Genomic DNA, 16,103 nt, shown 5'->3' with positions numbered 1-16,103 from the left:
TCAGACACTCGGAAGGGCAAGGGCACACTCTCCAGGCGAGTAATCTTGTGGCTCAGGAGAGGATAGGAAGGGGGAGAATCCCCCCAGAAGACAACAACATAGCGCCACCCAAGCCCCTGGCTCCAGTGGGTTCCCTGGCTCCAGGACCCCAGGGCAGGCACCACAGCCTCAACAAAGGGTACAGCTCAGCGGCCGAGAGCCCACCCCCTGCCTGTGTCCATGCCTGCGCTCCGCACGCCCTTTCCACTGCCAGGGCCTTGCTGCCCCAGGGTGCTGACCACACCGGGCGACCCGCACGATGGAGGCTAACCCTCCCACCAAAGTAACCCTACAGAGCATGAGCAAGGGGGCCCAGGGGCAGGCCTGGTGTCCCTTCCCTGTGACTCTGCAAGGGAGCCCCTCACCTGCCGTGGTCACCGCACCCCTGCACGCAGACAGGTGCAGGCTCACTGCTTCCAGCCAACCCAGAGAAATGCAAACCAGAGAAAACAAGATGCTAACACACTGCCTAGGCAGGGAACCACCACCACACCCAAAGTCCCCCTCAGACCAAGGAGGCAGCTTGCCTGCCCGCATGGCCCGGTGCCCGACCGCAGCCAGGACCCACAGGCTCGATTGGACCCATGCTTCCAGAAACAACAGAAACAAGCCAGGTACTTCTGTCACCGAATGTTCCTTACACGTTTCTCCTGCGCTGGGGGAAGTTCAGTGGCGGACCAAGTCCCGCACAAACGAGTGCCATGACCTTTGAAGCCATGAGGCTCCTCACCAGTCAGCCTCGCAGGTGGAGGGTGAACAGGTGCACTGATCCCCCACAAAGGCAGGCAAGGCCTTGGGGTCCCTCAGCACACCCTGCAGGGCCCACCCTGAACCCACCAGAATACTCTGCTCTGCAGCGTCACCCCCTCCCTGCCCCGGAGCACCCCCCCCGCCTGGGAGCACCCCCTCACTACCTGGAAGCACCTCTCCTTTAGAGCACCCCTCGCCCTGGAGCACCCCCGTCCCTGCCATGGAGCACCCCCCTCTCTGCCCTGGAGCACTCCCTCACCCTGGAGCACCCCCTCCCCACCCTGCCCCGGAGCACCCCCACTCCCTCCAGAGCACCTCCTGATTCCCACTCCCCATGCCCCTCCACGGAGCCCCTCCAGGGTGAGTGGGCTAAGGCTGACGTAAGACCCACAGGGCCACCACCAAAGCTGGACGATGTCCACCGGAGCTTCATTTACTTGTCTCTCTACTCGTTTATATTTCTCATTTTCCATCCCAGCAATTTTTTTTATGTAAGGATGAGGGCAGCTCCTGCCTGCAGCTGCTCATGCTTCAGCTGAGACAAGATGCCCCGGGCTTCACAGGGACACGGACAGACTGCAGAAGGGACGGAGCGTCTCTGAGGAGCCTGCCTGTCCCTGGGGTCTGTCCAGGCCCCGTTCTCCTCCGCCCCTGGGAGATCCAGCCCCGCACAATTTAGGAGTGTGGCCAAGAGTGGGGGCACTCCAGGTGAAAGCCTGGGGCATCGGAGCAGGTGGGCGCTATGTGCGGCGCATGTGGGGAACAGTGGGAAACCGTCACCCACAACGGGCCAAACGCCTACAGTAAATTTTAAGTTAAAAATGACCCTGGAAATGTAGTAAAGCAAACACCACATTTCACTAGTCCTACCCCAGGCAGGCAGACCACACCAGACTGGGGCTGCCTCTCTAGCCTGCACCCTGGTCAGCAGGGCCTTCCTGACCTCTAGCTTCTATATACAGAGCACCTCCCGGTTCCTGTGACAGGTGCGCACTGCCCCAGGGCTACGGAGAAACGACAGCAGGCACGCGCAAAGCTCGACCCTCTCGAAATGTGTAAGCCACACAGACACAGTCATCTGTCCCTACACCATCTCTGCCCGGCAACCCTCCTGGATGGTGACCAGCCGGGGCACAGGCTGAGGGCGAGTCTGAATCCAGGGGCACACGCAACTGCTCACACGCGCTCTCCCACCTCGTTACTCCTCGGCTCCTGGGAGCAACGGGAAATCAACTCTGAGTGGACAGGTTTGCCAAGGTCAGCCTCTCGCCGCAAAGCCCCACCAAATCACCAGGTCCACAGATCGCATGCAACCCACGCTGCTACTTTGCGGTGGACGTACAGCTCATAATATTACAGTCTGCACGCACAACTGGTCCGTGTTGGGAGGGACCCTGGGGCCTCAGCCCTGCAGCCCACCCTGAAGACAGACGCTCTGCGGGCGGGTCAGCGGCACCTGTGTGGCCCCTGCAGCGCGAGGAAACTTGGACAGCCCACCCCAGAGGCCTCCAACTGCCCAAGGGCCACCACTCCCGAGGCTGAGCCCTACCCCATCCTCCTCTGGGACCCTGCACGGGACCCCAGCACGCGGGGGAGGAGGAAGGGCTGGTGGGTGGATGTTCGGTGCCCATGCCTACGCCGGCCAAGCGTGTGGAAGGCCCTGCGGGGGAATGAGACAGCTCCTGCCTCAAGAGGGCACTGTCGGGCCGGGAAATGAGACCGAAGCAGGTGAACAGGCACTAAATCCATGACGAAAACCACCGGCCGGCCGCCTCAAAGCTGTGCCTTAGTGCCAACTGCTCTGCGTTTAAAGGTGCCACCCTGGCAACAAGGCTCAAGCCCATGAGGAACAGGGGCGCCCACCCTGCGGGCCCCACGCACGAGCCGTGGGTCGAGCACGACCCCGTGGGAACATCCGGGAGCACACAGCTTCCAGCCTCGGGGAGGAGCCCTGAATGCCCCGGCACTGCACGCTTTTTGTTGTTAATGTCTCCGGTGACTTTAAATGGTGGACGAGCTTTCCTAGACAGTGGAACGCTGAAACCACTGGGCAGAGAAACGATCGTGGCAAACCTGCCCCTACCGCTGCCACCTGAGCCCACGTCAGCGGCATGTCCCTGCCGGCTGCAGGCAGCGGGCCCCTCCGCCTCTCCAGAAACAGTGTGACCACGAGGGCACTCTGGGTTTGGGAACAGAGGTTGCTTTTGAATATGAAAATGTAAAGTGAAGTTCTGGTTAAGAAAACACACGGGGGCGCCTGGGTGGCACAGCGGTTAAGCGCCTGCCTTCGGCTCAGGGCGTGATCCCGGCGTTATGGGATCGAGCCCCACATCAGGCTCCTCCACTATGAGCCTGCTTCTTCCTCTCCCACTCCCCCTGCTTGTGGTCCCTCTCTCGCTGGCTATCTCTGTTAAATAAATAAATAAAATCTTTAAAAAAAAAAAGAAAGAAAAAGAAAACACACGGAGAGACAATTCAGAATATTCTGACACAGAAGCAGGGTTCCCAAACACGATCATAGATCCTTTAATTTCTGGAATATTCTCCAGATCAAGACACCGAGTTTTAAAAGCATTTCTAGCAGTGCCAGCGCTCCTTCTCGTTCAACAGGAATTTTTACTGAGCGCTGATCTTCATCGTCATCACAGGAAGGATCTCATAATCCCTGACCCCAGGAGACAAAGGACCAACTCAGCCCCAGAAAGAGCGAGGCGCTGAATACGATTTGCCTTGTAGAATGGAGCCCAGTCCTGGGTGTGGCTGGGGTCCACCTGACCCTAAATATTCTCTGAGGAGACAGGGCCCTGAGAGTCCACAGGGGCCAGGGCGGGGATGCAGGGCTTACGTCAGTTGCTTCTATGACCATGGGGAACTTTCCCTAGATCTTTACCTCTTCTTACAAAATCTTCCATCTTATGCTTGAATCCACTTTTGAAGTTGGGGACCTGGAAGGTCACTCTTAAACACACACTCCATCTGGCTACTGAGTGTTTCCCAGAGGAGTGCCCCTGGGCCAGGCTGGTCTTGACTTTGCTGGGCTGAAGCTCCGCTTATCAGCTCACATGGGGCGCCCAGGCTCTGAGCAAGCATGTCTCCTACATAAATTCTCAGAGGCTAACATCTCCGCCAGAGCGTCTAACTTACAATGAGCAATGCATCTCTGAAAGAAACAGCACAACCATTCATGGGGCAGGGGTCTTCACTTGGGGACCAGAGTTAATCACAAGGCGACACACCAGCTGGCTGTGTATGCACAGCACTAGGCTCCGCGAGCTCCGCAGAGTCCCCAGCAGCCAGGAGGGGAGGGACCGCACAGAGCATCTTGGTGCAGGTCCGCACATTCTCAAGGACAAACCTTACCTATCCTTCAGTTCATAATTCAAAACTCCCCCCGAACACACACTTTCCAAGTGCAAGGCCACACACGTCCTCCAGTCCAGCATTCAGCAAATGTCTAACGAGTGCTTAGTAGGGGCCCGACCGTGGGGCTGCAACACAAGGGAGCCTCCGTCCCTCCCCCAGGGCCCAGCTGACGGGCAGCTGCACACAGCGGTCAGGGCCACGCAGGGCTGCAGTCAAGCCTGGGGGAGGCACCGAGGCCAGAGTGGCGGTCGGGCAGACAGCTCACAGGCCCGTTTCAGCAGAAACCCGAGGCCACGGTTCTGTCTGGCTGGCCGGCTCAGCGGGCACACACGCAGTGTGGCAAATCGTCCCCTGCGAGCTTCTCGACAAAGAGCACCTTCGTGTCACACCTATGCAGCAACACTGCCGACCTTATTTTTAAAGATTTTATTTTTAAGTCATGGTCACCCAATGTGGGGCTCGAACTCACAACCCTGCCACCGAGAGTTGCACGCTCCTCCGACTGAGTCAGCCGGGCACTCCCCCAGACTCACGCCCACCGCTCATCTTAATATCAACTAACTGCCAGCATTCTCGGCTACGCGGGTCCGCAGATTAGCTTTTAAAGAAATCTTCAGTACAAAGTGCCTAGCAACAGGAAAAGGGGCCAAGGAAGAGTAGGGCACAGCCCGCGCTCCCAGGCCTCGCCCAGACCTCAGGCCCCCCGACAGCTTGCTCGGGCAGCACACGCGCCAGTGCCTTCCGCAGGGCCCTGGCCACCGCACAGACGACATTCTGGGTGCGTATCTGCCAGCGCGATGGGCTCTTTTTCTTCACCCTTTCCCTAAATCACGTTTCAACTCAGATCCTGCATCCTAACCGACCACAAATCCACGTGAAACCTGCTCTTCCCCCGCAGATGGGACACCTAGGCCTCCTACTCCTTGAGTTCAGATGGGTGGACCCTCCTCATGTCTTCACTGACCGCCACCAGCCACTGCTTCTCAGACCCGGAAGCCAGCGGGAACCCTCCTCCCCTCTCCCCAAAGCGGGGGTCATGGGCCCGGGTCACCCCGGCTCATGAGCACACCCCCGATGGGCCCACACGCTCGTTCTGGCCGGCTCCGTCCCCACTGGGCTTGCACCTACCTCGTTCTCCATGGGCCACCCGCTGGAAAGTCTGAGGAGGAGCTCTGGTTCCTCCCCCTCTGCCGAAAGTTACTGTGCATTGTCCTCTGTTCACTTCTGATCTTGTTGAAAAATATGGTCAGATGTTAGCCCTCCCTCTGAAAAAAACATGTGAATGAACAGGAAGACCAGAAACCACAGCTTCCTTCTGCAAACCCCACTGAGGCTGTTTACCGTTTGTTAAAAAGGGTAAGAGGCAGGCAGCACCCTCCAACTGCGGGCAAAACCCAAACGGCCGCGAGCACGAAAAGATCCAAGAAAAGCGGCGTGTGCTGGAGGCGGTCAGGAGTTCGCACGCCCACGGCGGCCTCTCTGCATTTCTAGCCAGTGCTGAGTGGTCCACTGAAGGACATTATTCTGGGAATCCAACCATTCTGTAAATCCACTGCTAACAAGAGTGACCAAGCAAACCCGGACCCTGCGGGGCTTCCCTCTGACCACTCGGGGGGGGGGGGGCCCACCCGTGTGTGGTCACCTCTCCCCCAAGCACCCAGGTCAAGGCTGGAACAGAGCGCACCCTTCAAGCCCTCAGCCTCCAACAGCCTCTGTGTCCCCCGGGACTCCCGAGTTTGAGTTCCCCACATGACACAGAAGAGCAAGTTTCCGAGTAAGTTCCCTTCAATGTCTTTAGGGTCAAACCCCCTCACCTAGAAAAGCAGAAGCTGGTGTGCTGATGGGGTGGCCTGATGTGGACTATTCCAGAACAGCCTGCCAACATGAAAGGCTATGTAAGTAAGCGTCTGGTTCATTGGAGCGACCACGTGTGCTCACAGATCAACAGACTTCACAAGTATGACACAAGTTTGTTATTAGGAATGAACCAAACCAAAGTCCAGGCGTTCAACAGCTTTTTGCCCATAAAAATGGCCTTTTCACACGGTTCCACTTAAACCGTACTGAAGTTCAGTACTTGGCTTAGAAGACCGAGGGCTCCGAAGCCATCACTCCGTGCCCGAATGGTGAGCACACGTGCAACGGGACGGAGAAGGCGGCCGTGAACCAGATGTGCTCGAATAAAACCCAGCATCGACCAGACTGTCCCTTTATCTCCCGAGAGACTTGGGGCAGCACGTGGCCCAGATGCAGACGTCTCCTTCTTTCTCCAAGCAGCCCCTGCGCTGCAGGACCAGGTGGCCCTGGCCTCCACACAGCCGGTGAGGGCAGGTGCAGAGCGGCCCCCAGGACAGGCACAACTACGGGACACCCCAGTGGTGTCCCCCCGCCAGGTGGCTTGCTTTCACAGATGCCACGGTCGCCCGGTGGGCGAGAAAGAGCAAAACCAGCGAGCGCACGGGCGGATGCCGCAGACGAGACACAGGGAAGGACACACGGCCCCTTGCAGGAGTCTTGGGAGGGCTGCGCCCCCAAACACAGCAGTGACACAGAGCAAGCAAGCGTCCTCTGGAGCGACAAACGTGAGTGTCGAGATACAGAGGCCAGCAGAGGGCTGCCACTACCACGGCTGAAACCAGTGACCGGGATGCAGCCGACAGCCGAGACCTCCTACAAACGGAACATTCCAGCCAGTGTACCCACAGCGCTAACTCTGAACCCCACTCAAACAACGCGCCAGCCCCCAAAACAATTCCTTTCCCCGTTCTCGGCAGGGCCGCAGCACAAGCAAACTGTCCTCGACGGTCATCACGCTGTGCTCTTCGCCAGTGAAAATGTGGTGGAAAATGTGTTTCCTCTCTGCTTGTAGAACACCCAGCAACATCCCTGATTTCCCCTCTGGGCCCAGGAGACCGAACACTCACTATCTGGCCCTTTCCACGTGAAAAGTTTGCTCACCCCCATCCTAGAACACAAAGCAAAACATGAAAAATAGAAGACATGACAAATACTTCAGGCCACAGAGGCCGGACCCGTAAAGGCTGTTGGTGACCTGGGAGGGGACCAGAAGGGACACAATTCCTCGAGACAGTGATGAAGGATGGGCTGTACAGATGGAAAAGGCCTCGTACCAAGGCCGACGGGGACAGATGGACTCCAGACACACAGACCCATAAGGCTGCAGGGCTCCAAGAGGGAACCAGAACACGATCAGAGCAGCATCCCCGTAAAGCTCTGAGGGGAAATTATTTTGAACCCAGAAGTTAATGCGAAGCCAAACTGTCCATTGAGTTCATACAAAATAATGTCACATTCATATGTGAAGTGCCTTGGAATGTTCACACCTAAAACCTCTTTTTGAAAAACATACCAGAGGATGTACTACTGGCAAAAAAAAAATAATAATAATAATAATAATAAATAAAAAAGTGTCCAGGAGAGAAAAAGATGTGGACTCCAGGGGACCGTGCAAGTGACCCAGGAACGCAATGACCAATACACACGGTGAGTCACGCACTGAGCCAACACAGCAATGGGTCCAAATTAAAACAGAACAGAGGGGGCACCTGGATGGCTCAGTAGGTTAAGCGTCTGCCTTCGGCTCAGGTCGTGATCTCAGGGTCCTGGGATCGAGCCCCGTGTCGCGCTCCCTGCTCAGCAGGGCAGTATGCTTCTCCCTCTGCCCTCCCCCTGCTCGTGCTCTCTCACCCATTCTAATACATAAATAAAATCTTTTAAAAAAAAAACAAACAGAACAGAGGAGACCCCAAAAGAAAACACGAAGGAAGACTCTATTACACAAATTATATGTTTAAGACCCTAGAAGTTCCACCTTGATGATAAAAGCTTGGCTCTTTCCCAAGAAAAAATAAAAGCAAATTATTAAAAACTTGCTCCAGTTCTTGATCCAGTAGAGAATATTTCTTTTTGTTTTTTTATTTTTATTGGGGTAAAGTACACATAGTCACTGTGACTTTAACTTTATTTTATTCTATTCTATTTTATTTTATGTTAAGCAATCTCTACACCCGTCATGGGGCTTAAAGTCACAACCCTGAGATCATGAGTCCACCAACTCAGCCAACAGGCGCCCCCCAGTGGAAAATATTTCTTTTTGACTTCCTAATTATAAGCACACCCAGCTGGCTCAGCCATTGAGCGTGGGACTCTTGATCTCGGGGTCGTGAGTTCAAGCCCCACATTGGGCACAAACATTACTCAAAATAAATACAGAAAAATCATTAAAAACTCTAGAAAACCAAAGTTGGTCAAAATACACACAACCCCGGTGTGATACTACAGTCTGGCCTGGTTCTGAACACCAGACAGAGCAAGACCGACCTCTCTCTGGGAGCGCAGATGCTGTGGCAGAAATGCCGCTTTCCTGCTCAGTCGGACTGCACAACTTGGAACAGAACTCAGACCAACCTGAGGCGCTAGGCATGCGCACTGCTTCCAGGTGTCTCTGCAGCTAAGAAGCGCGTGCTTTTAAAAAGACAACATGAATTCAAGCTGAGAGTCCTAATTTGAAATGAATTCAACAGGATCTTCCTTTACGTTACCTTTGTGCATGTGTCTTGGGGGTAAGGCGACCACAGGCGACGGGCACCACTTTCCGGCTACAGACGCCGCACCCAGGAGGGAAGGCACGTTCTGATCCTCTCAAACACCCTTATAATTAGGAAGTCAAAGAGAGGGGCGCCTGGGTGGCACAGCGATTAAGCGTCCGCCTTCGGCTCAGGGCATGATCCCAGCGTTATAGGATCGAGCCCCACGTCAGGCTCCTCCGCTATGAGCCTGCTTCTTCCTCTCCCACTCCCCTGCTGTGTTCCCTCTCTCGCTGGCTATCTCTACCTCTGTCGAATACATAAATAAAATCTTTAAAAAAAAAAAAAAAAAAAAAGGAAGTCAAAGAGAAATGTTCTCCACTGGGGGGCGCCTGTTGGCTGAGTCGGTAGAGCGTGGGACTCATGATCTCAGGGTTGTGACTTCAAGGCCCATGATGGGTGTAGAGATAACATAACATAACATAACATAACATAACATAAAATGGTTAAAGTCACAAAGACTATGTGTACTTTACCCCAACAAAAATTTAAAAATACATAAGAAATATTCTCCACTGGGTCAAAAACTGGAGCAAGTGCCAAACATAATCTGACCCTAAGGAGTTTGGGGTTTTTTTGTTGTTGTTGTTTTGTTTTTTAAGAAAATTAACTGACAAAACTGACAAAAGATCAAAAAGGAAAAGAAGAAGAAAATGAAGAGCAAGTGGGAGGATGAAGGTGGACACGAGTTCTGACCAGTAGTCTTAGTTCTCCACGGCTCAGGACACAGCCAAAGACCCAGTGCCCCAGGTCCCCAAAGAAAATAAGCTCAGCACAAACCTGCAAGAAACAGGCTGAGTGTTTCATTTGGAAGCCCTGTCATCCTTCACCCACCACATATCCTCAGCTCAGTCAGAAAAGCCAAGTCGAACACCTTCTCTTTCCTCTCTGATCACAGCTGTCAAAGCAACGCTGTTCCTTAACAATCGCCCAAGGTGAACAGGAACAAACCACAGCCATCGCCTTGCAGATGCTCAGATGCCGCACCTCTGACCAGCAGTGGGGGACAGCTCAGACCGGGGACAGCTCTGGCAGGGGACAGCTCAGGCAATGGACAGCTCTGACAGGGGACAGCTCAGGTGGGGGACAGCTCAGACCTGGGACGGCTCTGACAGGGGAACAGTTCAGACCTGGGACAGCTCTGGTGGGGAACATCTCAGGCAGGGAACAACTTGGGGGGGGGGGGAACGACAGCTCAGGCGGGGGAGCAGCTGCCTCTGAAAGAAAATGCTGTTTCGGGTCCCAAATGCTGTTTCGGGTCCCGCAGGCACCAAGGGTGCTCACTGGGGCTTATTCCCGGGACTTTTCAACCACAGAGTAGGGATATAAGCTTTCTGTGTTGAAAAGACCTTAGGAGCTAAGAGTGACATTTCCAATTCCAATTTGGGATTACAGGGTTATGGATTACCTCCTTTGGTATGCTCTGCCCTGGGTCCCATGCTGAGAGGGCACATGCAAGGATGCTAACTACCCTGCCACCGCATCCGAAAACATACAGGACAGTTGCAAAATGACAATACCAGTATTATTACTAATAGGATTACTGAAAACAATTTGGGGCTTTTTGTACTTCTTGTCTTCAGTGCATATCCCACTGGGGGTATGCTGTCACAGGTCTTTGATTTCATTACTTGAAATAACTCTTCTCTGAGGGGTTATGCCTTTTTGTGGCTTTACACCGTTTTTAATATGTATTTTTAAGTGACGTTTTAAGAAGCTTTTATTCAATTTGTAATATTATAGAACACGAGATGGTTGCACAGTCACGAGGCCTATGCTCAGAGGTCACACCCTCCTGGCCTCCAGGTAACCATTTAAAAACTGTCAGAGTGAACACATGCACATGCATGTCTTGGAGCCTAATCACAGGGCTCAGGGGATCCCTCTCTCTAGCCACGCTGCCCCAAAACCCACGGTGTGGGTGCAGCACGGCTTGGAGAACCTGCCCCCTGCACATGGAATAGGGCCACATCGCACAAACCATGTCCTGTTCTTGCCAATGTGTCCCTGGGGTAGGTCTTTGGAAGTGGGATGCTGGGTCAGTCAATGCACGGCAAGAAGTGAGACGCTGGGTCAGTCAATGCACCAGGTGAGCCAGGCATTGCCCGTATGTCCTGTCTGGGGCTGTGCAGGCCCCTTCCCTCAAGCCTGACCAACTCTGGGGTTTCTGCTGGCCTCGGGGAAGGGGGGGAAACAGGTGGCCCCAAGTATCTAAATTTGCATTTAGAAATGCACCCGGCCACGGTGCCCAAAATTTCACACGTTTTTAAAAGCCATTTGTGTTTCTCTTCCTGTGAACCCTCTGTTCCCATCTCTTGCCCTTTTTTCCTCTCAGCCCCTGGCTGTTGTTTTCCCTTCTTTTTTAGAAGCACCTTATTTATGAGACATTTACCTTCTGTTTTATAAGATGCAAATAATTTCTTGATTTGTCTTTTTACTTTGCTTATGTTTATGTGACCAGGTCTTTTGGTCTTTTCTTTAAGGCTTAATTATTTAGTTTTTTATTTAAATTTCGGAGCCCATTTGTTGTTCATCCTGGTGTACGGTACGAAGGATGGACCTATTTTACCCTTTTTTGTATGGTGACCCCGTTACCCCATGCCACTCGCTACGAATCAGATCTCCCCACTCTCCTGCACACTCAGCTCCTTGCAGAGCAGGGCTATTTCTGACTTCTCCCCTCTGCTCCCTCTGCTCATCATGGGACAACCCCACACCATCCAGCAGGGGCACGGCACCCCCACCCATTCTAGGCTTCTTCCCGCATCGCTCTTCTTTCTCACGGAAGTTTTTTGGCTGTTCTTGCTTGTTTGTAACTCAGGTGAGCTTCCATTCAAGTGTCTGGTTCCAGAGAAGAGCCTTGTGGCCTTTTCACTGGGATCATACATTAACTCAGGGGGGACCGACACATGAGGCCACCAATCCCATCCGAACACAAGATGTCTCTCTACTTCTTCTAGCCCACGTTTCTGTGTCTCAGGAGTTTGTCTCACAGACATTTCAGATGTCTCTGCTAATTTAGCCGTAAAGCACGCACTTACCCTTGGGATCAGGACCTTCTCTTCTGTGATAGGCCAGAGCTCCAAAGGGATCTCAGAGGGACAAGCAAAGCTGGCTGGAGGGGCTGCTGACAGGTGGGCGGGGGACATGGCAGCCGAGGCAGAGGCCAGCCTGGGGTTCAGGAATGGCGAGGTGGGGTCAGCCCTCACGCCCCCCACACCCCACAGGTTCCTATATGGATGTGAACACCCGCTGTGGTGCGTCTGGACTTGCTGTTTCCATCACCACAAGTAACTGGAAGAGAAGCCCCAAGGCACTGAGTGCACGGCTGAGAGTCGCTGGCACCCTTAAAGGGGCCCAGATGTACTACTGAGCCCACGTCTGGGCCTGAGGTCCCACCCAGCCAGAAGCCACTGGTGCACGGAGCCTGGAACAGCAGAGCTGCTGGCCCCACAGCGCCTGGCACGATCTGCCGCCTCAGACACTGCCAGTATCTTCTGAAGGAAAGCTGTGTCCTCGGAGGAGAAGCCGAAAATCAGCTTGCCTGCACCCGGCCACGGTGCCCTGCCTGAACGCTCCATCGGCCCCACGAAGCCAGCATGTGCCGAGCCCCGGTGGCCTCCATCCTTGTGGGAGTCCTGGCAGACTAATGGCTTCCAGAGATCCACCTGCAAGGGCTACCTGTCCTTTCTGCACACCTGCGCAGGGCAAGCTAGGACACGGGCAGAGGCCAAGGCTCTGCTTCCCCAGGTCACCTGAGAGCCATCTGGACAGCACCGCAGAGAGCCCCACACACGCGGGCCCCACAGCCACCAACAAGAGAGGATGCCCAACACCTTAGAGCCTCTCGGGATACGCTGCGTCCACAACTGGGCGTTTGGCCACTTCCTCCCAGTGTGACCAAATCCATACAGGAGCCTCTACAGAAGAACATCAGGTGGAGGTGAGGCCAGGCCCCCGTTACTTCCTAGTACCTGTCAGCATCACAGCTGCCAGGAGCTCTGGCAACAGGCTGGGCCTGCAGCTCAGGCCTCCCCAGCACCTACCTTCTTCCAACCTTCTGACCCAAGAGCCTCCCCTGCCTCTGTGAGCCAAACACACACAAAACCAACAGCGGGAGCACGCTGAGGGGGAGGGCACCCACAGAAAGAATGGGATGAAGGGGGAGGAGTGCATATGGAGGGAATGCAGCGAGAACAGAGCCCACGCAGGGATTGGGGTGAGGGAGAGGAGCACCCTCACAGGGAGTGGGGTGAGGGAGAATAAAAAGCAGTGACCGTTTTAGCCCAATTCTGACGAGTTCCCCCAACCTCAAGCCCGTAAGTGGAACTCACCCCAGCCATGCCTAGCAAGAGAGGGAACCGGGGATGTACTGTATGGTGACTAACACAATAAAATAAAAAATCATTATAAAAAAAAAAAAGAGAGAGGGAAAGGGCACCTTCACTGAAGGCCAAAGCCAGCCGCTTCCATAAACAGGGCCATGCAGGGCTGGACGCAGCGGAGGACAACCGTCCCGTACCCACACCACGGGCTCAGGAGGGCCGCACCCCTGATGAAGAAGATCTGCGGCCCTACAGCCGGCTGGAGCTGCCCGCATTAGTGACCCTGAGCGCCCACAGCGCAATCCCTGGACACCACGCCCAAGGGCGGGGCCATGCAGGCTCCTCCCCGCAGGACGTGACCGCCTAGCCACGCAGCCCGCGCACGCGCCCAGAGAGGGCGCCGGCCGCTGGCGAGGCCAAGAGCATCTCCCTCCGGGCCTGACCGGGCAGTGATGGGCGACCGGAGGGAGACCAACAGGAGAGCCTCTTAAAACCTGCCGCACTCTTAAAACCTGCCGCACCCTGGTGAGCGGGCAGTGAGGAGTGTGACAGAGGCCACACGGGAGACAGGCACAGGGACTGAGCAGCCGCCAAGAGCAAGGAGCCGGCAGCGCACACGCCACCCTGCTTCTGCAGCGCAAGCCGCCTGCCTTAATGCCGCAGAGGGTACACGGGGGCTCCTCGTGCCACTCTTGCAACTCTTAAGTATGACATTATTTCAAAATAAAAAGATTTGTAAAAAAGCGTGAAAACAGCACACGTTTTACAAGACCGCAAACAAAAGGACCTGTATTATACAGGTTAGGATGTTTGCCAATGAAGGCCAGGTGTGAAAGAACTTGGGGTCTGGGGATGGGAGAAAAGGAGCAGTGAAGTAGATGAAAAAAAAAAACAAACAGAAGACCCATCAGCTGGCCAAGACCCAGCCACGGAGGAAGAAAGAGGGAGGTGAGGCCATGATGTACCACTGAAGGCTGGCACTGGGAAGACAAGGCAGGCCTGGCGTCCAGAACCCCCGAAAAGGTCACATCGTGCCCCTCCCAAAATGCTTCGGCACTGGGGAGCCAAGCACAAGTTTCTTATGACGTGCAGGATCCCATGTGTGAAGAGCTCTGGAAATGAGTGTTCCCAAGCAGGAAACTCGGGCAGATTCATGGATGTGGCATGTCTTCTCTACGTATGCCAGGTGATAAGAGACCAGTGACAGGGTTTTCTGACCCTGGTAATTACAGCAAAGTTCCAGCTCTAGGAATAAACTTCCAAGAGCACTCTATGTAGACACACAAGGGTTGCCCCAGAAATAGGGGCCACGGATGTCTCTAACAGGCACTGAAACAGCAGAATCTTTGTAAGGGATATCCATAAACAGCTACCCTGACTCTTCGACCTCCTTCCAGGATAAATAACCCTGTTCCTGATACTTACCTCAAAGGCACCCTCCGTCACCTTGTCTCCATACGCACCAAATGTAGCTACAGAAATTTGTGTGGCCAACAAGGAGCAGCCCAGCAGGGGCAGCCAGGTGGGCCCTACTTCTCCAGCAACAACAGAACTAAATGACAGAGTTCAAGTGACAAGGGGATGGGGGGAGTGGGCCCTTCAGAGAATCCACTCACTCTGCACAGTGCACATCCTGATCCACCACCCCGTGCTCCTTCTTACAGCACTTGGATCTCTCTATCTCGTGGCACTAAAAGCCCCCCCAAAGATGGTGAAGGAGTTTCAGGAAGGTGGCGACAACTCCCCAGAAAGCCCTGTACCCAGTGGGCACTAAACAAGTGTCTGAAATAAATGAAGCCAAGGAAGTAAAACTGTACATGCACAGAAAAGTAGACACACGTAGGAAAGTGATCTGAAAAGCTCTAATAATAGTTGTTCATAGGACAGGATTGTTTGTCATTTTTTCTTGAATATATTTTGCTATTTTTCTGAGCTGTAAATGTATTTTTTAGTAAGAAAAAATTTTAAGGTCATTTTGGAAAATAAAACCCAAAATTATTAGCAAATACCATTTTCATCTATCGGCTTGGCAAGTATTCAACGGTCTGGTAATGTGTTGTGAGCAAGGATATTTGAAAACATGCATTCTGATAAATTGATGTTAAGAATAAAAATTGGTACTGCTGTGGGGAACAATTTATCAGTATATACTAAAATTACAAATGTACATAAAGCTTCCTAACAATTGCATTTTCAGGACTTAATCCTATAGATACACGTATACACGTGTGAAAGGTTAGTAGATGGCTCATCTCTGCATTTTGCGTTAAAGCAAAATGGCAACGTAAAATTCTATCAACAGGCTACTGTTGAAATGAATTACATTAATCCATAAAGGAAAATGCCACTGAGCCCCAATGAGGAATAAAGAAACTACCTATGAATAATCCAAGATCTCCAAAAAATCGTCAAGAAATAACCCAAAAGAGGTCCCTAGTCCCCTAATAGAAGTTACACTCCCACAGCAATGAGCACATCTACTGTCAGATCTTGGTCTCTAGATACCAATTCCACTGAAAGCAACCAGGATCCTCGGACAAATGTCTGGTTCTGGTCGGGCTGGGGCAGGAAAGCAGAATAGCCTAGAACATCTTGTAGCAAATGTAAGCAAGAGCTCAAAGAATACTGGGGACTAGTCAAAAGTCACCAGCCACACACCAACGTGAATACACTTAACATGACTGAACTGCACACTTAAAAATGGTTAAGATGGCAAATGGTAGGTTATGGGTTTTTGACCACAGTTACAAATAAAAAAACATCAGAGCCAGCCTACAGTGGCTCCTACAGGTTGAGTTTGGGACAATTTGAGCTTCCAAGTTAATAATAATAGTAAAAGATTATAGTAAAAGAACTTTAAAATGCAGAAACCTAGCGGCCCCTGCGTAGCTTAGTCAGTTAAAGCACCTGACTTCAACCCAGGTCATGATCTCAGGGTCCTGGGATCTGCTCAGCGGGGAGCCTGCTTCTCCCTCTGCCTCTGCCCCTTTCCCCACTCCTGCACACACGCTCTCACACT

At 53.3% G+C, this 16,103-nt stretch overlaps 1 protein-coding gene across 4 annotated transcripts in view; it reads right to left on the bottom strand.

Annotated features, from left to right (window-relative positions):
* Positions 1-16,103, bottom strand: part of CCM2 (CCM2 scaffold protein) — a 50,586-nt gene that overhangs the window by 20,937 nt on the left and 13,546 nt on the right. The window contains exon 1 of one of the 4 annotated variants that reach the window (XM_040644483.1): positions 5,281-5,417. The exons of 2 other annotated variants lie outside the window; for them this stretch is intronic. In XM_040644483.1, coding sequence (XP_040500417.1) covers positions 5,281-5,292 — 12 coding nt within the window. In that variant the 5' untranslated portion in view covers positions 5,293-5,417. Of the gene's footprint in view, positions 1-5,280; positions 5,418-16,103 lie in introns of those variants that run through there. One more of the 4 variants, XM_040644485.1, reaches the window with a different exon arrangement.

The sequence above is a fragment of the Ursus maritimus genome, unplaced genomic scaffold, assembly GCF_017311325.1.
Source record: "Ursus maritimus isolate PB19 unplaced genomic scaffold, ASM1731132v1 scaffold_3, whole genome shotgun sequence".
NCBI lineage: Eukaryota > Metazoa > Chordata > Mammalia > Carnivora > Ursidae > Ursus > Ursus maritimus.
Note: the sequence above shows the minus strand (reverse complement) of the source record. Positions and strands in the feature narration are given on the sequence as shown.